We start from the raw sequence: 23,124 nt of genomic DNA on the forward strand, positions 1-23,124 counted from the left end.
TTGAAATCTAGGTTAGAAGAATTTCCAAGCTAGAAAACAAGAGTAGTTTCTTGAGGCTTGAATTGCAGGGAAAGCACATGTTGCGCAGATGGATTTCTACCAACTACAATCCGAAATTGAGTTATTAGAGATCTCAAAATGATCACGAATTCATATAAATTTGACATGAATAATGCCTTTTAACAACACAAGGGAAGGGGAGACCCGCAAGAATTTCTATTCAGCTTCATAAACAATACCCTAAACTACTTATTTCTTTTGGGGGAAAAAGATTTGTAATCCGAAATGAAAGTCAAACCATCTGCAAGAGAAAAACAAGGCTCGATGTGTGCTCATCGAGTATGTTGATATGCTTAGACCAATCAAGATTAAGGAACAAAATTACTTGAGATATTCTCTCTTATCATGTCCAATCGTGCTTACCACACGTCTTTAAAGTTCCAACAAATTTTACGAACTCCCATGCGCTTCTCAAAAACTGTGAAATGAAACTAAAGCAAGATTCTTTTCTACAAAGTTGTACTTATTTTACACAGCCAAGATATGCACAAAACAGCAGCAGCTTCCTACTGTAATGTTACATGGAGAAGCCCGATCAAATTTCATCTTGAGAAACTGTAGTACTACAAATAGTTATTCATATAATCAGATCTGCATGATGTAACTTAAAACTTCTTCGATGGGACATCAAACTTTTTACTGTAAAAGCAATAGTGACCGAAATTTCTTTAAGAGAAATGAGTGGTCAATTTTATCTAGCTTGTCCAGACAGGAGACGAGGCATCAAAGATTCACGCATCTTTTCCATCTTCCTCATTTTGTGGGTCGTGTGGCAGTTCATGACGAGGCTGATTGTATTTCTCACGCAGCTGTTTAATCGGGATTAGATCTCCAGCTGCGTCCGCTCCATAAAACAAGAAGGAAACATAAGGGTGATCAAACCTATCCTGCTGATGACAATCCACAAACAATTAGATGCAGAATAACCAGGATAGCCTTTTAATTTAATGATGATTCAACAAACCGTGTCTTGTTGATCGGGTGTCAGTAAATTCTCCTCGGGAACTGCAGAATAATACCGATTGGGAATAGAATCAGGGGCACAGAACAGAGGACCGCCACAGAACACAAGAATCAAACACAAATAAAATGCAGGCACAAGGTATTTTGTAGATAGGAGCTAGAGAATAGTCTAAAGCCTTTCGAAAGGAAAATTCTTAAACAGTCAACAAGGAAAATAATGAAAAAGAGGTACAAGTACCAAGAATTACAACTGAAGAGAATAATGGAATCAGGTACAAAAATACTTGAGCTTACCATATGCTACTAACAGGTTGGGGTCGTCGTGTACATTGACCAATACCTGCAAGACAATAGGTTAAATTAACCATAGCGGGTTCCCCCCATTTTGTTACCAAGTAATGCTAATTCTACTTAATATTACACAACAAAGGTTCATAGCAAAGAAAATTTGGTATTTATCATTTAAATGCTGCACACATCAAACTGGAGCCATGTAGGAATGGAACCATTTTAACTTGGCTGGGCAGTGTCAATGAGAAAAATGTAAAATACACATCTTATGATGGATGATGGCAAACTGCAGCATCAGGATTGACTGTTACTAGAGTAACCTTGTAGCTAGAAAATTTTATTTATAAAAAAAAAAAAACAAAATTGGAAGCAAAATTTATTTAAAAGTAAGGGTTAATTACATTAACAGTCACTGAAGTTTTGCATAGTTATGCCAATTGTCATTTGCCACCGAAATTATTTTTACCATAATAATCACTCAAGTTTCTAACTGTTACGCTAATGATCACTCATAAAAAATTAATATTAAATCTTATGTGGCATTATTAAGTGATGTAGGACATAAGGAATATATTGGAAAAAAATACTAATAAAAATAAATCATCTTGATTCTGGATCGTCCAATAAAACCATTTTCGAAGGAGAACGACGAGGGGAACAATACTCACCGCTACGTGACGTATGTTGAATTTCGGCCCTTCGAGTTTGTTTAGACCTCGAAAACTAATTTTTAAAGTTTTAGTGTTATTTTTGTCAATTCAATTATTTTCGTTTTTTCTTTTACAATTCTAGTTTGATTAAACTTCTTTTTCATTACTTTTAGTTGTTATAAACTACGTTTCCATGTAACCCTTATAAATAAGGGCTTAGCTCTTTTTTATTATTATCTTTCATTAATAAATTCGAGAGTTTATTTTCTTTATTATTTGGTGGATTCCAAATGGTTTGTTTTTAAGGTTTTTACTTGAATTCCTTTCTTTCGCTGCGTCAAAGGTATCAGAGCCGACTATTTCGTCTCTATATTTTTGATTCATAAACATGGATGATGTACCAGTTACTAGGGTAGATTTAGATGCAACAAACCGACGGATTGACAATCTCACTACTCAAATCGAAGAAATTTGTCAATTGCTTCTACGGGATGCTGAAAACAATGGCAAAATGAACAACGGGCAATCAATAATAAGCGCGTGGCGGAGCCTATAGTTCGTAGAGAAAATAATAGAAGGCGTGTAGTAGAAGACAGTGAATGAGAGTCAGAGGAGGAGATCGAAGTACCACCGCATAATCCTAATTGTCAAAACCAAAATACTTTTAATGATTATCAGATCAAAGCAGACATTCCTCCGTTCTTTGGAAACATAGAGATCGAGGACTTCTTGGATTGGTTGGTGGAGGTTGAGAGATTCTTTGAAATTATGGATGTTTCAGAAGACAAGATGGTTAAGATGGTGGCATTCCGTTTAAAATCTACGGCAGCAGTATGGTGGGATCAATTGCAGAATGCTCGAAGGAGACAGGGAAAGAGTCGGATTCGAACTTGGAGAAAGATGAAGCAGTTTTTGATAGATCAATTTTTACCTACAGACTATGAACATATTTTATATCGGATGTACCTAGGATGCACACAGGGGAATCATACAGTGTCGGACTACACCAATGAATTTATGCGATTGGCGGAACGGAATAATTTGTCTGAATCTGAAAATCAAAAGGTAGCCAAGTATACCAGTGGTTTGAAGGTGGCTATTCAAGATAGAATTGTGATGTAGAATATTTGGACGTTGCAGGAAGCCATTAACATGGCGATCAAAGCAGAGATGATGGAATCTGATAAGAGGATGGTTTCATACCGAAGGCCCTTACCTGCCGAATCATCATCATCCACCCCTTTAGACAATGGAAAGGCCCCACAACAAGTTCCAGTTAATCCTAACAGAAGTAAAGTTGACAACAATGGTCAGTTTGGGAACAGAAGTCAAACTCGAGGAGCACCTCAAAATGCAAATCCGTACGCTAAGCCCACAGGAGAAATTTGCTATAGATGTCAAAAACCTGGGCATCATTCCAATAACTGTCCTAAAAGAAAGCAGGTCAATTTGGTGGAACCAGAGGCAGTAGATGAGGAGGAAGATACTGAAGTGGAGGATGAGTATGCGGAAGTAGAGTTTGTTGCGGAGGAAGGAGTAGAAAGATTCACTTTGGTACTACAACGAATCCTTTTATCACCTAAGGAGGAGGGACAACATCATTGCATCATTCATTCACTTTGTTCTATCAAGAATTAGGTGTGTGAAGTGATTGTGGATAATGGAAGTTGTGAAAACTTTGTGTCGAAGAAGTTGGTGAATTTGTTGAAACTACCAGTTGAAGGCCATCCTAAACCGTATTCACTTTGTTGGGTAAAGAGAGGTCCTTCTGGTCAAGTTGCTGAAACTTGCAAAATACCTATTTCCATTGGTAAGCATTATAAGGATGAAGTTATGTGTGATGTCATAGACATGGATGCTTGCCATATCCTATTAAGACGTCCATGGCAGTTTGATGTGGATTCAACTCTCAAAGGGCGTGATAATATAGTACTCTTTTCATGGGATAGTCATAAGATCGCTATAGTTCCTCTCAAACAGACGGAAAAGTCTACACATCAACGAACTGAGAGTTTTCTTACACTTACAAATGATGAGAAGGAGATTACGGAGTCTGTAAGAGAATTTGATTGCTTCTATCTAGTTGTAGTTAAAGGGCTTTTTACAACAAATAAAGAAGATGAGAGTGTTCCTCCTGAGGTACAAGAAATATTGACAGAATTTGAAGATTTAGCTTCCGATGAATTGCCGAATGAGTTACCTCCTATGAAGAATATTCAACACCAGATTGATTTGGTACCTGGAGCTAGCCTTCCAAATTTGCTTCATTACCGAATGAGACCGAAAGAGAATGAAATTCTAAGGGAGCAAATTGAGGAGCTGTTGAAGAAAGGGTTCATAAGAGAGAGTATGAGTCCGTGTACAGTACCTGTCCTTCTAGTGCCAAAGAAGGATGGAAAGTGGCGTATGTGTGTTGACAGTCGTGCCATCAACAAAATAACAGTAAAGTACAGGTTTCCCATTCCATGGTTGGAGGATATGCTAGATATGTTGGGGGTTCTAAGGTCTTCTCGAAAATAGATCTCTGTAGTGGTTATCACCAGATCCGTAGCCAGGGGATGAAAACGGACTTTATGAATGGTTGGTGATGTCGTTCTGACTTTCAAATGCCCCAAGTACTTTCATGAGGATGATGAACCAGATTCTCCGTCCTTTTATTGGGTCTTTTGTTGTGGTGTATTTCGATGATATCCTTATTTACAGCAAGTCTAAGGTAGATCACCTAGCTCACTTGAGGCAAGTCTTGGAGGTTCTGAAGGAAAATCAGTTGTACATCGATTTGAAAAAGTGCACATTCTGTACATCGAAGCTATTATTTTTATGCTTTGTGGTAGGGGAAGATGGTCTGCATGTAGATGAAGAGAAGACAAAAACAATTCGAGATTGGCCAACACCAAAGTCAGTTTCTAAACTAAGGAGTTTTCATGAGTTAGCAACTTTCTACAGACGATTCATCAGGCATTTTAGTACTATCGTGGAACCTCTCACGGAATGTTTGAAGGAAGGAAGGTTCAGTTGGAGAGAGGAACAAGATAAGAGCTTCGCCTTTATCAAAGAAAAGTTGTGCACATCTTCGATATTATCCTTGCCAAGCTTCGAGAAGATATTTGAGGTGGAGTGTGACGCTAGTGGTATTGGTATTGGGGTTGTCCTTTCGCAAGAGAAGAGACCTGTGGCTTTCTTTTCAGAAAAGTTAAGTGATGCCAGGCAGAAGTGAAGTACCTATGAGCAAGATTTCTATGCAATTGTTAGGGCTTTAAAGCAACGGGAACACTACCTGGTACAGAATGAGTGTGTTGTTCACTGATCACCAAACTTTGAAATTCATTCATAATCAAAAACACATCAGCAAGATGCATGCTCGGTGGGTGACTTTTCTTCAAAAATTTCCTTTTGTAATTAAGCATAAATCTGGAAGTACCAATAGTGTTGCAGATGCACTGAGCCGGAGAACTTCCTTATTGATCACATTATCATAGGAAATTATTGGGTTCGAGTGCTTGAAAGTACTCTATGCATATGATCCTGACTTTAAGGAGATTTGGAATAAGTGTGTGAATCGGGAATCAATGGTGGATTTCTATATTAGTGGAGGGTATCTATTCAAAGGCAACCAGCTTTGTATTCCTGTTTCATCTTTACGTGAAAAATTGATTTGAGATCTACGTGGTGGAGGTCTAAGTGGACACTTGGGGTGTGACAAGACAATAGCCAGTTTGGAGGCTAGATATTATTGGCCACAGTTGAAGCGGGATGTTGGAATTATAGTCAGAAAGTGTTATACTTGTTAGGTGTCAAAGGGTCAAGCGCAGAATACTGGGTTGTACATGCCACTTCCTGTCTCTCAAGGCATATGGCAAGATCTGGCTATGGACTTTATTTTGGGATTACTTCGTACACAACGGGTGGTAGATTCTGTTTTTGTGGTGGTTGACAGGTTTTCCAAAATGGCGAACTTCATAGCTTGTCGGAAGACTTTAGATGCATCACATATTACCAAACTGTTTTTCAGGGAGATTGTTAAATTACATGGAGTTCCCAAGTCTATCACATCAGACCGGGATACAAAATTTTTGGGGCACTTTTAGATTACCTTATGGAAGTTGTTTGGAACCAATTTGAATCGAAGCAGCACTGCCCATCCTCAAACTGATGGATAGACCGAGGTTACTAACCATACTTTTGAAAACATGGTTCGAAGTGTTTGTGGAGATAAACCAAAACAGTGGGATCTTGCACTACCTCAAGTGGAGTTTGCGTACAATGGTGCAATTCATACTGCTACAGGCAAGTTTCCGTTTGCTATTGTGTATACAGAGGTGCCTTACCATATGGTGGATTTGGTGAAATTGCCTAAAGGTGATAATAAAAGTGTTGTTGCTAAACATCTGGCAGAGAAAGTGATAGCAGTTCGTGATGAAGTAAAACAGAAGTTAGAGAGAATTAATGCAAAGTATAAGGCAGCAGCAGATTCATAAAGACGGGATAAACAATTTCAGGAAGGGGGACTTGGTGATAGTTTTTTTGAGAAAAGAAACTATTTCCCGCTGGTACTTACAATAAGTTGAAACCAAGAAAGTATGGGCCTTTCAAAGTGCTTAAACGGATTAACAACAATGCCTACATTATTGATTTGCCAGTTTATGGGTATTTCTCGTACATTCAATGTGGCAGATTTGTATGAGTTCCATAAAGATGATAAGTCTTTGTATCCAAATTATAACTCGTGATCGAGTTCTTCAGAGGTGGAAGGGATTGATGTAGGACATAAGGAGTATATTGGAAAAAGAGTACTAGTAGAAATAAATCATCTTGATTTCGAATCGGTCCCATAAAACCATTTTGGAAGGAGAACGACGAAGGGAACAATACTCACCGCTACGCCATGACGTACGTTGAATTTCGGCCGTTCGAGTTCGTTTAGGCCTTGAAAACTAACTTTTAAAGTTTTAGTGCTATTTTTGTCAATTCGTTTATTTTCGTTTTTTTTACAATTCTAGTTTGATTAAACTTCTTTTTCATTACTTTTAGTTGTTATAAACTACGTTTACATGTAAACCCTTATAAATAAGGGCTAAGCTCTTTTTTTTATTATCTTTCATTAAAAAATTCGTGAGTTTATTTTCTTTATTATTTGGTGGATTCCAAATAGTTTGTTCTTAAGGTTTTCGCTTGAATTCCTTTTTTTCGCTGCGTCATTAATTGCCAAATTGTCACCAAATAAATAACGCTAAATCAACAAAATTGGAGAGCTAGGAATTGATGATTAAACACGTTCACATGGGAAAATACAGTGCAACTTTAGCTTTCGTCAAATTTTTGGGCCATAATCGTAGACACTTAATGCTACAGCGTAGGATTTAATGTTAATTTTTTTGACCAAGTAATTTAATATCATAACAATTTAAAACTTGAGTGACCATTACTCTTAAAAATAACTCCAGTGACCATTGAAAAACAACTCAAAACTTCAATGACATCGGTGTAATTAACCCTAAAAGTAACTTCTACTTACTTTCGAACTTAGGCAAACATGCAAAAGGCACATTCTCCATACAAAATTATGGGGAAGCGTGTCTATCTAGTTAAACCTGATAAAATGGCTGATCAGGGCCACGAGCCAACTTTTCGATGTTAGCAGTTTCCATCCATGACTTTGACTCAAAGCACACTGGATCCATTCCACAAATAACAGCATGATATCCTAGAATCACCAGATCATATTTTAATAATATAAAGAATAATCAGTAGTCCAGCAGGTATCAATCAATTATGGACTCGAAGATCCACAAGGGATCGCAAAAGAAGATTATGTTTATTTTTGTGGGTATAATGTAAGAAGCTAGTTAAATAAGCTGATATGGGGTAAGAAGCAAAATTATTTTCTCCTTGTATGCTCAGGTGTGCACACTAAAAACATTTTATAATAAACTTTAATGCCAAACAATTTAAACAGACATTGTAGTGAAAAGATTTAGGTATTATTTAAAACTAAATCAATGAAGATAGATATAGTTTACTACATTTAGCAAAATTGACCTATTAAGTATATGCTAATTTTGTTTCACCTCTCTAGAATGGGATATATATACATGGAACTAGGACTTGTCAAAACAATATGAATAAGAAGCAGAACTAGTAGTTTGCACAAATTCTTTCATAGTTTCATACATATTATATTAAAGGGTGAGAAATACAACATAAAGGGCAGGGGCTAAAATGAGTCAACTCAATTACCAAATATCTTATGCTTCACTTTCTGCCCCAAACGAAAAGTGTATTGCACATTTTCGTATGCTTGAGCTTTTACGGATGCAGCCAAAGACTCTGCCTCAAGTTTGGAAATTTCATCCCGTAACTCAGCTGCCAAGTTATAGTTCTCACTCTGAATTGCATTCTGCAGGTCTGCACTGAAAGAAGTACAAGTTTCACGATAAAGTTTTTAGACAAACTGGCAAGGGCAAATTGGAAAGAAAAGAGAGAAAAAGACGATAAAAGTAACCTAAGAACCAATAAGGCTCTTACTTGGCAATGATTTGAAGAAATCATAAGGAAAACTGAAAGGAGACTTACCGAAGGCGCAAAAGGCTTATGGCTATATCTTGAACTTCACTCTTCGAGGCTGATCCCCTTCTATTTTCTTGGAGCTTGATAACCTCAGATTCAACCTTCAATTGGAAACATCACATGAGCATGCTAAGGTCTTCCCCAACAACTTAATTTTACATTGAGATCTAGTCAATGTATAATTTCTAAGAAAATTACAAACAAGTATAAAAGTTGGAATACTAAGCATAAATTTGGAAAGTGTTTATATATAGATAGAAATGAATGGTGGGTAATTGAGTAGTATTTGTGAATCCCCGAAATACGTGGATAAAAAGTGGTTTGACTTTTACCAAGTGTTTATAAAAACACTAGCCAAACATACTCTAAATTTTTGCGGAAACAAGCAAGTAAACTCCACCAAAAGAGAATAGTAACTATAGTCCATCAAATGCTTTCAATAAAGATGCATACAGAGACAAAATCTTCTTCTCAGTAATTGTGTGTTGTATAAGAAAATACAAACAATGATTGATCTAATCCTAACCTCAGTCAGCTTGTTCCTCAATTCTTGAGCAATTTCATACTGCTCCACATTCAAAGCATACTGCAATACAATACAGTGACCAGCTCAGTTAACACATTCTTTTTCTAGCCATTTTAAACACTCAAAGTGCGTAGCAACAAACACTCCAAACCTGGACACGAGTTGCCAAATCCAGCTGGAAAAAGAACATTAGTATATCCTCATTTGCACTCTCACTGCGCTCACAGCTTGCATCCGATTCTGATCCCTTATCACCTCCTCTAAACAGCCATCCAGCTTCAACTCTCACATTTCCAGGTTGAGATACATCAGATTGACCCACAAAGGATAAGGTTTTTCTACCATGAGAACAAAGGTACAGTCTTTGAACCCCAAAAACTATATGTATCTCCTTCATTTGCCCTGAATTCCTCCATTCGTTGTTTGGTCCACAAAAAACACTGCACTGGGAAATTGCTACTGTGCTCATTGACATATTTTGCACCATTTCAAGAGTGAAATTGCACTCCTTAATTTTCGTCCCGTTGGAAGGAAACAACTGGATTCGCTTCTTAATCTTTTATTTCTTTTTCATGTATCTAAAGTGAACCAATGCACCATTCAGTGTTGATGAAAACTATGGAAAAGAATTCAAGAAAGAAGTTGATAGTTGCAAGACAGAGAGTTTCACCAAACGCCAACTATATATATGGATTTGTATCTCAAACATGAAGCTAAGGGAGTTTACACAAACTCTACAGCAGATTCAATAATTTCCATTACTAACCTCAATCCCATCACATAAATTGTAGTTAGAGAATTTCACATATCTGTAATATGTGTCGTCGAAAGCACACTAAGCTTATGTCTTGTTGCACGCCTCATACAAGGCATTGATTAGGAACCTCAAAGCTTGCACTTTGTGCTCTTTGTTAAGGCTTATGCCTTGACTTGTCAGTTTGGGCTGTTTTTCTTTTTTACTCCCCTTAACTTCTTGAGGGTGATTTTTCAAAGTCAAGCATTTTGTTTTTGTTTTAAGCAAGATCCAAGCATAAAAAGAAAGAAGAAAACAGCTTGAAATTATACAACAGAACAACTGAAGAGCATTCAAATTCTGTTCCTTTTTCTTCTTTTCTCCAGCGCTCTTGCAATTTAAATTGGTTAATGAATTTAATTTCAATATTGAAACTTGGAACCTATTGACAACAAGAATCAAACTCAAAACCAAAGTCCAAAGTTAACAGCCACACACAAACAGAAAGAGAGATTAATGTTTCAAAACATTAAAAAAAAAAAAAAAAAAACAGATGACATCATTTCCAAATACAAAAACTCAGTACAATAAAAAAATGAATTCTTATTCCACTTGCAACGTGTGTTGTTTTAATGTGCAAGTGCGGTGTATTGTTTGTAAGTTTTTTTGGGGTAAAATTTTTACCTCTACAAGTTCAAACTGTGCAGCGATAAGTAACTGAATTTTTTGGGCTTCGTAGAGATATAATTACTCAAATTCCGACTGAAATTGGTTTTCTGCAAAAATTTGGCGCCTCTCGCGCTCTCTGTGATTCATACAGCTAGATTTGGCTAATGTTCATAACCAAAGAAGGGGAAATTAGGAAAAGGAAAATATGAACCCAAACAAAATAATAATAAATAAATAAAAAGAACATTTGGGGCCCTGCTTGATTGGGGAGAAATAGAACTGATAACGTTGGACATTTATAGCTCTTATTTGAGGCACCTTATTTTCTTTAGAATGCATTTTTAAATAATTTATTGTTAAAAAATTAAAAAAATAATAATTTACGTATAATATTATTTATTGTAAAATATATTATTAAAATAATATCAAATCACTATTTAAAAAATTATTTTTTGAAAAATGTGGCTCAGACATGACCATAGCATGTATAAACGTAAAAGTTATTAATCCTGACTCCATTAAAATCAAATTTTGGAAAAACAAATATTTTTTGAAATAATAATTTTTTGAAGAATTTGTGATAATAAAAAAAAAAGAAGCAAAAATTTTAAATTTATGTTTAATATTATTTTATTGAAAGATGTATAGTCCAAAAGAAAAAAGTATATTTTAAATAAAGTGCAGCTTGACACATGGACTACATTGTTTTGTCCAGTTAAAAAAATTGAAGTTAAAATTAATAATTAATTTTAATTATATATGAGATTCACAACTTTTCAATTATATATCACTCTATTTTCTATCAAAATTTACTAGTAAATTTATTTTCTATCTAAACCAAACCTCGGCGGGAGTATTTTTATTTTTAAATTTTTGTGAAATTTTTTTTCTTTATTTTAAGCCATGAGCTTGCTTGGCTAATCATAAATGTTTATGCCCAGTACAATTTTTAGTTCACATATTTTTATAGGTGACATTTCAAAAAATGAAACGAGGTTAGTGGAGTTCCAACTCAAAATTGTAGTGAAATATAGAGAGTATTTGACACGAATTTTTATGGAAAAATGAACTTTCGAATAGTAGATTGACAGCAGAATGTATAGATGAAAAATAAGGAAAAAAAATTTGATTTGCGTATAATATTATTTTAATGAAAAATGTGTGATTAAAAAGAAGAAAGAAGAAAATGTATTTTGATAAAACATGAGAACTAAATGAGCCCATAAACTAGATATCAGGTACATGAATCTTACGTTTCAATATAAAAATGGAGTATTTAAATATGATACAAACTTAACTCTATTCTGAACAGTGGCATTAGGTAAAAGTATTTAATTTGAAAAACCTTTTTTTCAATATTTATAGTGGCATATGTGTAAAATTAATTGCATATTAATATTGACAACCTAAATTGATTTCCAATATGCTTATTTATGGATGTAAGTCAGTTAGGCTGACCCGATGTGAGATGTCTATACTCTATAGACTCAAAGCTTTTTTTTTTTTTTTTTTTTTAACAAGGTGTCCAATTCTTGACTAATCCTTGGATCTGTGATCCGACCCCTCTTCACACAGTCCGGTTAATCGCAGGATGTGCCTCTGACTGGCCAGGGTCCGAGCGCTCCCCACCTGGTCTGACAAAGTGCCAAGCAAGCCAATCCAAGTTGCACCTTGCCTTCCAAGAATAATCCTTGCCTTCCAAGTTCCCACTTGCCTTCCAAGAATAAATCCTTGCCTTCTAAATGTTCCCTTGCCTTCCAAGAGCCCCATGTTTCAAACTCACGACCTCTGCTCTGCCAGATTTGACAGCGTCCGTCCTTTGCCAGTGGAGAAGTGCCTTGGGGGGCAAGTAATAGCGAGTCTTTCTCAATAGGGTCTGTGGTACATTTTGATGCATTGGAAAATGAATTGGAAAGAATATTTTAATCTAAATCGATAATAGTTACAACTAATAATGAATAATATTATTAAATTTATTTGCTTTTCCGAAAATTGCGCCAGCCACCATTGAAAATGGTAAATACAAGGAGTAATCAATCTGTAGTAAATAGCAATTGAAATATATGAAGGGAAAAACGTGCTCGAATTCTTGGCACAATAGTTGAATTTCGACAACTTTTAGTATGATATCTATGGCCGATGATTGACATACTTTTATCCTTGGATCGAAAATTAGGCCCTTCCCCCCATTTACTTCTAAATGATGCCTGCATTGATATTTTCTAGAATAAGTTAAACACGAATTCCTAAATTTCGGGATAAGTAGATTTTAAGCTTAAAAGTTACTTATTAAGCCCCCGTTTGGCCCCCATTAAATTACATTTCATTACATTTTATTTTTCTCTCTCTTATTTTCAACCATACAATCTTCCATAAAATAATATTACACGTAAATCGAAAATTTTTCCCTCTTTTTCAATCACTCATTTTAAAAAAAAAATATCATTCCACCCATTTTCTTTACCAAGAAATGGAGGCCAAACAAGGGCTAAGTGATGTAGGGCATTGTCACCAAAAGCTATAGTTGATAGGGCCGCATAAAATCGTCCTTTTCATTTGTTGTGGAAAACGTCATTTTCACCAATTTGAAACGTATGGATATTTTGTACACTACAGGCCAAACGTAAAGACGTTTTGTACTATTAGATCTTTTAATAATTATTTGGACTCACTTACACTTTTTAAAAATAGAAAGGTATTTTGATCATTTTAAACTAAAAAGGGTAAAAATGACGTTTTCTGCAACGAAACATTGAAATAAGGACAAAAATACAAAAAAAAATGAAATGTAGGGATATTTTCCCCAAGAAGAATCGAACGTAAGGCGTTTTATGCTATTAACCGTTTTATTTACATAAATTGGTTCACATGAACACTTTGTATAAATAAAATGTTATTTGATAATAAAGTAAAAATTAAGAACATGATAGTGAAATTAATAAATTTCAAAGAATTGTAAAAAAGAAAATGCATCATAAACTTTAAACTTATTCATACATTATTTTTCAGAAAGAATTACTTATATAGGTAATAAAAATATAGAGGTTTTCAAGTAATTTCAAACTTTAAAAATTTATCCAAATTCAACAAAAAAAAAAAAAAATTAATCATATCCAACTTTAATTGGGCCGAAGTCCAAACCAACCAACCCAATCCAACCCAAATCGACCCAGTTTACTTGGATTTAAACTATTAATCGGGTTGGATTGATTTGATTTTAGATCAAACAGATCATGTTGGATTGACCCAACCCATGCCCACCACTAGCTGATGGCACAAATACAATTAACCCTATATCACCCAAAATCAAGTCTGGGTTTCCACCCTAAGCTCAGATTGTAGATGTTGTTGGCCACTTGTAACAAAACATGGCCAAGGCAGAAACTCGCTATCTCTAGGTAATATAAATTGCATAACGATGAAAATGATTGATCAGAAGCGTGAAAACTCAACAGAAACACGAAATCTGGAATTGCTAATTGCTCGCGGGAACATATTTGAATAATTGTAGATGACGATCAACGTATACCACCTTCATCCACACCTAAAATCAGTTTCAAAAATTCAAAAGCTACTGCAAAAGTAACAAGTTACTCCAAATTTAGACTTGTTATTCTGGGAGTGAAAAAATATAGAGATCAGCCATACCTCCTCATCCACGAACAACTGCAATGCAAGAATTGCACCTTTCAACTCCAAGGTCGGATGAAGAATCTAACATGCCTACCCCACAGAAAGAGACACCAATTGAAAAACAGACAGGTTATTGCACATAAAATTATAGAACAGAGTATGGGGTAGGAGGAAGAATCCCGGGCTACATACATGAAGATCATGCTGGTGTTTCCGGCCAAGTATTTTTTGTAATCTTTTCATCCATCCCAGATCCGTTCGCCTGTTTATGCAAATCATAAATATATAAGTTTCACAATGCATCACCATCCCTTCACAAGCCCAAACATAAACAAAAATCGACCTATCGTTAAAGTCATTTTCAATAATTGCAAAATGAACGAAAGAAAATTACTCATTTTCAGATCAAATAACCGAAACAGTATAAGCAAAGTATACTCACGATTGTAATGGTGCTGCGGAATGGAGATATACGATAGTATAAGGCTTCTGTATCAAAGGCTTAAACTCCTGAAATGTAATAATATGAATTATCTACTGCAATATCACTAGTACAAACAGATTCAAGGAAAAATTGGAGCAAGGCCATGAATTGTAAAATAGCATAATTGGGTGCATCCATAGAGATTATGAAAATCTTGATTGAGAACACTTGTAATAGTTCACCTTCACTACATACAACAGAAACTGCTCTAGATCAAGACATCTTAACAGAAAATGTGCTCCCACGACAACCATCACTGGACGACCTTCACTGTCAACCCCACCACGATGGCTGAAACAAAAAATAAATAAATAAATAATGGAGGTCCGCTTTAACTTTCAGAAATTAATACAACGGTTCACTGTTGTGGATTTATGAAACCGGAAGGTCAACAAAGAAATGACTTAAAACAGTTGATGCCAAAGTAATTCAAAACACTACGACATTCCCAGCACAAACATGACCATGCCAAGAATCCAAATTAAATTGTTTCCTTCAAGATTCTATATAAAAAATGTAAGAGCAGATTGAAGAAAGGAATTATAACTATCAGCGTCCAGTTTAAATTTACTGTTCTTGTTTCAATTTAACAAATTGGGCTCTATGATGGTTACAAAGATGCTGATGGACACTGCGCAAGTAAAAAGTACAAGTTTAAGAAGTTATTAGATACTTTGCATTGAGGAAGCAAATAAAAAAATTGTGAGAATTACACACAAGCATTCTAAAATAGAAGTTCATAATTTGCTTACGCAATTTTCATTTCAGCGATTTCAGAAAGATGAAGGGAGTTTGCTTTAGCAAGATATTTAGAATGAAGAGAATATTCTTCAGCAGCAGTTGAAGAAAGCCCCCCAAGGTCACCATATCCAAGCATTTTAGCAAAATTCAAACCACATTGTGCTTGTGCAGCTTTTTCCCATTGTTCTTTGCGTCGTTCACCTGGGTCTTTGATCAGGGACATAAAGCAGGATCCAGATATGAATCCAAGAATGATGAGTTCCTGTTGAACGAGAAAACAATGAGGTTATTCCAATTTCCAACTAACACTAATTTTATAAAGCAAATAAGACAGCAGAATCTGCACCAGACATAAACGATTGACACTTGAAAATGTGGATACTTAATCGCCAAGATATTTGCCATAGAAATAGTCAAAAAATATTTCGACATTCGAATGAATTGAGAATGCAATGCCAGATCCAACAAACTGGCATTTCAGCGTTGTTTTGAAACAAAATAACAGCAAGACCCCAAGGAAATCCTCTGAAGTTCAATACACACACACGTATATTGAGAGAGAGAGAGAGAGGGAGAATAAAAACTGGGTTCATTCAGACACCATCAAGAAACTAGTCTCCCAACACAGAAATGATCTTTTTTCCACATTCCACCGGAAAATTCTTTATTGTACCCATCTCATGCATAAGTGACTATCTCAATAAAAGGTAGCTTCAATTATGCCAAACCGGTAATTGCTCGGATGGAAAAGATGACAATATGCTCATGAGAAATAAAAAAGAACAAGACCCATAAAGTAACTACTTTGTTAACTGAAGCCTGTGGGTGTGGGAGCATTTAGTTCAGTAGAGAGTAGCAGAAAAGAAAATGTTCTACCCATATAAAACTTTTAAATTTGAATTTTTACGTTGCTCAGACTAATTAATGATACAAATTGAGGACTTGGGGGAGGTATTTGAGGTCACTAACCGTCTTGTCAACCCAACATCACTGACTGGAATAATATCACCGACTGGAAGATCAGCAGAGCCTTGGAAAAATCTTGGGCCAGTCTTCTTTGCTGCATTGGGTAATGGCTTTATTCTGATTTTTCTTTCATCTATGACTATCTCACCATTTTCATCTCCAACATCTGTAGGAAGTTTTGAAATAGCCACCTCCTCCTCAAGTTTATTCTGAGGAAAGTAAAGTGGAAGCAATCTATATGAAGAAGTAACAAATAATGGTTTCAAGTCTTGAATGAATTTATTAGCACGTAAAACAAAAAAAAAATTCTCAAAACTATGACCTGTTTAGGAGCTATAGATAACATATGCATCCCCAGTCTAATCAGTTCTATACCTTTTATAGACCTCAGCATCAGATAAAGTTGTGGTACAAAAGACAACTGCTTGGATTTTATCTTTCTATTTCTCGAGAAAACGTCTCACGGTTCCTACAAAGCAAATAAAAATAGGACTTGAGGAAACATGAATAAGGCCTAAATTCCATCCATGGAAATAATTTATAACTTATCGGCAATGACAAAACTTTATGCAGGCAGGTAAGGAGCTTTGTTCAGATACACCAACATCAAACATAACTTTAAGAAAGCATGAATAAGTAAAGAAACAAAGAATATCAAATGATTACACTGTAATTAAAGAATTCTCACTTATTGCCACATGAGCGGCGGATTCTCGTGGATAATTTTTGGCCTCTATATATATACAGCCCAAAGCAATGCTGCACTCGTATTTCACAAAAATGTCAACTCAAGATTTCTACAGATTGATAAAGGAGAGAAGAAGAGTATAGAAATGGATACAATGTGTCTAATGAATCACCTCTGCAGTCGATTTTCAATGAGAAGTTCAAGGCAAGACCAGTAGCAGTGGCTTAGAGCATTCTCTGCAGCAGTATGATATTTTACCGCATACTTAGGACCAACAGTATGTATAACCCTCCTGCAAATTACAATAAATTCCATTAGTAATTAAAATTTTCTTGATTATATAATGGTAAGAAATGCTTAAGCATCGCCCAGCTCCTGGAAAACAAAGTAAATTGACTAGGGAACAAAATCATCTCCAGAAAGAAATAAGTTAACATAATCACTTCTATTCAATTTATTATCCAACTTAAGCCGCTAAGTTTTATAAAGCTTCAAATCACAAATTAGAGGCAAAGTTGCTTCATTCCAAACCAAGACTGTTAAACTAAGTAATACAGTGTCCAAATTAAAAAATAAAAAATTCAGATGATGAGTACCATTTGTGTTCTTAAAGAAACACATATTGACTGCAAAAGTATACAAGTTCCATCTTTCTTTATACATTAATCACAAGAATCTCCTACTAATTGCTACATATACAGGTAATTGATGTCATTAATATATGAAAGTGAATAGACGTACACTCCCAGTTTCTTTTTATCACTAAACCTGTATGAATGCAACTTGGAGGGATATTCGGAGTTTCTACAAAAAGAAAACATTTACATGTAGTGAAATGCAGCTGTATATAGGTTTTCTTCTAGATGTAAGATTTTGAAAGATAAAAATTCTGATATTAATGAATTAGAAGAAGAATGAAATTGTATTCAATTCATTATATTTAATGTACAGTAGAGCCCCTATATATATACACAAAATGAAGGAATCTTTCCTAACAAATTTACACAAAAAAAGGCTGATTATTCTTCTGCTGTACAATAACAAAATCTAACTAATCCCCTTCTAGATCATTCTTCTGTTGTTGCTATGTCACTTGCCCTGTCATTAATCCGACCTGGCCTGTTCCTTGCTGATTATGCCAATGCCTCAGCTGAACTTCTTCTACCTTCTGACACACATCTTCTATTTTCAATAGCCCCCCGCAAGATGGAGAGTAAATATCCATTACTCCCATCTTGGACAAGCAAGAATAAAAACTTTGAGAATTTAGAGCCTCGGTTAGAATGTCAGCAATTTGTGACACACTGTTAACATGTTGGGTGATGATGCTTCCGTCTTATATCTTGTCATGAACCAGATGGTAGTTGAGCTCAATGTGTTTGGTTCTTTCGTGAAATACCGGATTTGTAGCTATATAGATTGCAGCCTGATTATCACAATTTAGGACTGCAGCTTGAGGGTGTGCAATCTGTAGATCCTTAAATAAATACCTAAGCCAAGTCAATTCACAACACAGGTTTGCCATTGCTCGGTATTTGGCTTCAGCGGAAGATCGAGACACCACATGCTGTTTCTTCGATTTCCATGATATTAAGGCTGTCCCAATAAAAACACAATAACCCGATACTGACCTCCTAGTGTCTAGGCATGCTCCCCAGTCAGAATTGCAATAGCCTTCTAGCTGAAGCCTTGATTTTGCAGGGTAAAATAACCCTTGTCCAGGTGCCCTTTTGATGTACCGCAATACTTTATGTGCAGCATGTAAATGTGGCATCCTGGGACAGCTCATGAACTAACTCAACAACTGAACTGAGTATGCAAGATCAGGCCTGGTGATTGTCAAGTACAATAGCCTTCCTATCAGCCTTCTGTAAACTGATGGGTCTGCAATTAATTCTCCCTCATCCTTGCTGAGCTTCAGATTCTGATCAAGGGGAATACTAGTAGGGGCTGATCCAATAGTGCCTGAATCTGCCAAGATATCCAAAGCGTACTTCCTTTGACATATGTGAATGCCGCGTTCAGACCTTGCGACTTCGATGCCTAAAAAATATTTCAACTTGCCCAAGTCTTTAATTTTGAACTGGTCATTGAGAGAAGCTTTAAGCTTATTGATGGTATCAATACAATTTCCTGCCATTATTATATCATCCACATAAACTAAAATAGCTATGAAAGAACCATCAGTAGATTTAGTAAATAAGCTATAATCTCCTCTTGATTGAGTATATCCTTGCTCAATAATGAAATTGGAAAGTTTAGAGTACCATTGACGCGAGGCTTGCTTCAATCCATACAAACTCTTGCGTAATTTGCAAACTTTATTACCATTTACATTGGGATAACCAGGAGGCAGTTGCATGTAAACGTCTTCATCCAAGTCACCATGTAGAAAAGCGTTATTTACATCAAATTGACACAAATTCCACCCCTTAATCGCTGCTATTGCTAGTAAAGTTCTGATGGTGACCAATTTAGCCACAGGGGAGAATGTTTCGTGATAGTCAAGTCCCTCTTGTTGCGTGTACCCTTTTGCCACTAGGCGTGCCTTGAATCTTTCAACACTACCATTGGCATTAAATTTAACCTTATATACCCACTTACAACCTATGGGCTCTTTATCAGGTGGTAGATTGGTCAAGACCCAAGTATCATTTAAGTTCTAAAGCCTTGATCTCAGCTTTCATGGCATCACACCACTCAGGTGAAGTTATGGCTTCTTGATAGGTTTTAGGCTCACAGAGTGTCAGCAGGAGACTGTGGTATGTCATGACTGGTGTTCACATGAAAATTAGAGGATTCTATATGAGCTGGACTATTTGAAATGTTATGTTCAGTATTTTTATTATTAGTACTGACAGGTGGGGTGATAGCATGGTCATTAGAAACGCTAAGATTTTGTGTGAAACTAAGGTGATCAAAATCAGTCACGGAGGTGTTGCTGTTGAGATCAATTTCTTTAAATGGAAAAATGTCCTCATGGAAGGTAACATTCCTTGAAGTGAAAACTTTCATTGTCTTTAAATCGAGTAATCTGTATCCCTTAGTACCAAAAGGATAACCAATGAACACACATCTCCTTGACCTAGGATCAAACTTGTGCCTACCATTGATAAGAGTGGTGGCAAAGGCTAGGCACCCAAAAACTTTTAAGTGACTGTAGATTGGTTTGGTTTGAAACAATATCTCAAAAGGGCTTTTGTGGTTTAGGATGGGAGACGGCGTTCTGTTTATGAGATATACAGCCGTCAACACGAAGTCATTCCAATATTTCAAAGGCAGACTACTTTGGAATTTCAGGGCTCTTGCTACATTTAAGATATGTTGGTGCTTTCTTTCCACAATGGCATTTTGTTCTGGGGTTTCAACACATGTTCTTTGGTGGATTATCCCTTTCTTTAAGTAAAATTCAGTCATGTTAAATTCACCTCCATTATCTGTTCGGATGATTTTAATCTTAGCTTCAAATTGAGTTTCTATCATGGCATAAAAATTTTGTAAAGCAGCGATAGCATCAGATTTGAGTCTTAACATATAGATCCATGTACATCTACTAAAATCGTCAACAATAGATAGAAAATACTTAGAACCATCTCTGCTGAATTCATTACAAGGCCCCCATATGTCACAATGTATTAGTTCGAAGCATTTTTTTGTTTTGCGATGGCTTACATTAAAGGGCAGTCTATGTTGTTTTGCTAGGGGGCAAATGGAGCAATGATTTATGCTAGAAGAAGAAGGTATGTGGATGTTCCCATCAGGACTAAATTCAGAATATGAAGAGTGCCCTAATCTGTAATGCCATAGATCAGATTTTCTCTGATTATTGATGGCAGATGCAGAAAAAGAGGATAGACGCTTGAACTGTTTGCAGATATTCGATAAAGCTGAATGAGAGACTTCCTTTCGCACCATATGATACAATCCATCTTTCACCTCACCCATTCCAGTCGTTCTCTAAGTCGAGAGGTCCTGAATATAACAGTGATTAGAGAAAAAGACAAGACAACAGTTTAGAGATTGAGCAAGCTTCTTTACTGAAATTAAATTGAAAGTGAAACTAGGAATGCAAAGGACATTCTGTAAGGTAATTGCTTCTGAGATTTTGACAGTTCCTACATGAGTGACAGGGACGTTTTCTCCATTCGGTAGAACCACAGAATAGCACACATTAGCTTGAATAAATGTAAAAAGAGAGGTGGAGCAGATCATGTGATCTGTAGCTCCTGTGTCAAGAACCCATGGAATTTCAGAAATATCTCCCTGCCTATGATGAAATGCAGTTAAGCATAGAGACATACTAGACATTTTGTGAGTGAAATCTTCAGATGAGGAAGGACTAGCAAGTGTTTGGACGTTGTTTGATGAAGGGGTGGAGTGATGAGTGCCTGTTGCTGGTTTGAGTAGTGCCATTAGCTGAGAGTATTGCTCTTGACTTAAGGATATTTGGCCCTTGTCCTTTACCACTTCTTGATTGTGTATCATGCTTGTAGAGACCAAGTTGGCAGCATGCTTTCCTCTGCCGTTCAACTTGTGGCCTGGTGGGAATCCATGGAGTTTAAAACATTTGTTCATTTCGTGTCCTGGCATCTTACAGTAAGAGCAGATTGACCTGCTTGGATTTGCCTTGAAGCATCGTTCAAGGGAATGGCCTGCAACCTTGCAATGAGTGCAATAATATTTGTCCCCCTTCTGTGATAAAAAAGGTTGATTTCCTCCTTCTCTAGAATCCCTTTTGCTCAGAAAAACCATGGAGTCAGAATTAACAGGAACTGGATTAGTTATCTCCCGTCTCTTCTCTTCTTGCTGGATTAATGAATATACCTCATTCAGGCTGGGAAATGGCTTAATCAATAAGATCTGGGCCTTAATCTCTTTGTAAGAATTATTTAGCCCCATCAAGAATTTCATAACCCAATCCCTTTGTTGATTTTGAACGACAATTTTTACACCTCCACACGTACAATTGGGAATACTTCCATAATTCAACAATTCATCCAGGAGAGTTTTGAGTTTTGAGTTTTGAGAAGTAAACACTCACCAAGTCTTGATTTTGCATTAAGGTTGTGATATCCTTCTTCACTTCAAAGATACGTGGAGCATTTTGTTGGGAGAAGCGTTGTTCAAGATCAAGCCAGAGAAGATGAGCTGTTTCAACATAAATGGTGCTACTCTTGATATCAATTGCCATGGCATTCTGCAACCATGTTATGACAATATCATTGCACCTTAACCAATGTTCCATCAATGGATCATTTGGGTCTTTTGGTTCACAAAGACTACCATCTATGAACCCCAGCTTATTTTTGATTCTCAATGCTCTTCTCATTGATCGAGCTAGGAATAATAATTGCTAGAGTCCAAGGCATGGGTGACTAGCATGACAGTACTTCCATCGTTGTTGCCTATATAATAAGGGCTGCTAGGATGAGTTGGATCAAGAGAAAGGACACCTGAGTTCCCTCCTCCAGTTTGGTTTTGGATTTGGCTCGGACTGGTGTTTGTAATTGGGGTGGGATTTGTGTTTCCTGAATTGGATTCCTCCATTTCTAGCTCTGATACCATGTAAGATTTTGAAAGATAAAAATTCTGATATTAATGAATTGGAAGAAGAATGAAATTGTATTCAATTCATTATATTTAATGTTCAGTAGAGCCCCTATATATATACACAAAATGAAGGAATCTTTCCTAACAAATTTACACAAAAAAGGCTGATAATTCTTCTGCTGTACAATAACAAAATCTAACTAATCCCCTTCTAGATCATTCTTTTGTTGTTGCTACGTCACTTGCCCTGTCATTAATCCGACCTGGCCTGTTTCTTGCTGATTATGCCAATGCCTCAGCTGAACTTCTTCTTCCTGCTGACACACATCTTCTATTTTCAATATTCAAGATGATATTAAAGAATAATTACAAGCTGAATAATTGATATGTATATTAAGCACCTGTTTGTCTATCATTCTCTAAAAACATTTTTTTCCCTAAAATTTATTTTCAACCACATATTCTCATATAAAATATTTTGCACGTAAAGCAATTTTTTTCCCCACTTCTTAATTACATATTCTCGAAAAAAGAATAAAAAAAATAAAATCTATTTCATAACTCCCCACCCCAAAAAAAAAAAAAAAAAAAAACTCTTTTTTA

General features: G+C 36.0%; 1 protein-coding gene and 1 pseudogene across 3 annotated transcripts; both read right to left on the bottom strand.

Annotated features, from left to right (window-relative positions):
* Positions 1–468: 468 nt before the first annotated feature.
* On the bottom strand, positions 469–10,724 carry LOC111398925 (clp protease adapter protein ClpF, chloroplastic). 3 transcript variants are annotated; one of them, XM_023026089.1, is made up of 9 exons: positions 10,475–10,724; positions 9,209–9,635; positions 9,058–9,117; positions 8,538–8,632; positions 8,202–8,374; positions 7,556–7,668; positions 1,318–1,363; positions 1,025–1,065; positions 469–947 (listed from the first exon to the last, which is right to left on the bottom strand). In XM_023026089.1, the coding sequence occupies exons 2-9, from the start codon at positions 9,542–9,544 to the stop codon at positions 792–794; spliced, it is 1,020 nt and encodes a 339-aa protein (XP_022881857.1). In that variant the 5' UTR covers positions 9,545–9,635; positions 10,475–10,724; the 3' UTR covers positions 469–791. The 3 variants fall into 3 exon arrangements, with proteins under 3 accessions (XP_022881857.1, XP_022881855.1, XP_022881856.1); XM_023026087.1 differs by having other exon boundaries at positions 469–950; XM_023026088.1 differs by having other exon boundaries at positions 469–950; positions 9,209–9,578; positions 10,475–10,696.
* A 3,992-nt stretch (positions 10,725–14,716) lies between these two features.
* The window catches only part of LOC111398926, a 10,676-nt pseudogene continuing 2,268 nt past the window's right edge, over positions 14,717–23,124 (bottom strand).

Source organism: Olea europaea, chromosome 8 (assembly GCF_002742605.1).
Source record: "Olea europaea var. sylvestris chromosome 8, O_europaea_v1, whole genome shotgun sequence".
In the NCBI taxonomy this organism is placed as follows: Eukaryota; Viridiplantae; Streptophyta; class Magnoliopsida; order Lamiales; family Oleaceae; genus Olea; species Olea europaea.

Bases quoted from the DNA above. Each gene is read 5' to 3' on its own strand.
- LOC111398925 (XM_023026087.1), bottom strand. From the start codon at position 9,544: ATGGTGCAAAATATGTCAATGAGCACAGTAGCAATTTCCCAGTGCAGT. The intron at 8,375-8,537 runs GTAAGTCTCCTT...TACTTCTTTCAG, and splicing joins ATAAGCCTTTTGCGCCTTCG to TGCAGACCTGCAGAATGCAA. The intron at 951-1,024 runs GTTTGTTGAATC...GATTGTCATCAG, and splicing joins CACCCGATCAACAAGACACG to CAGGATAGGTTTGATCACCC.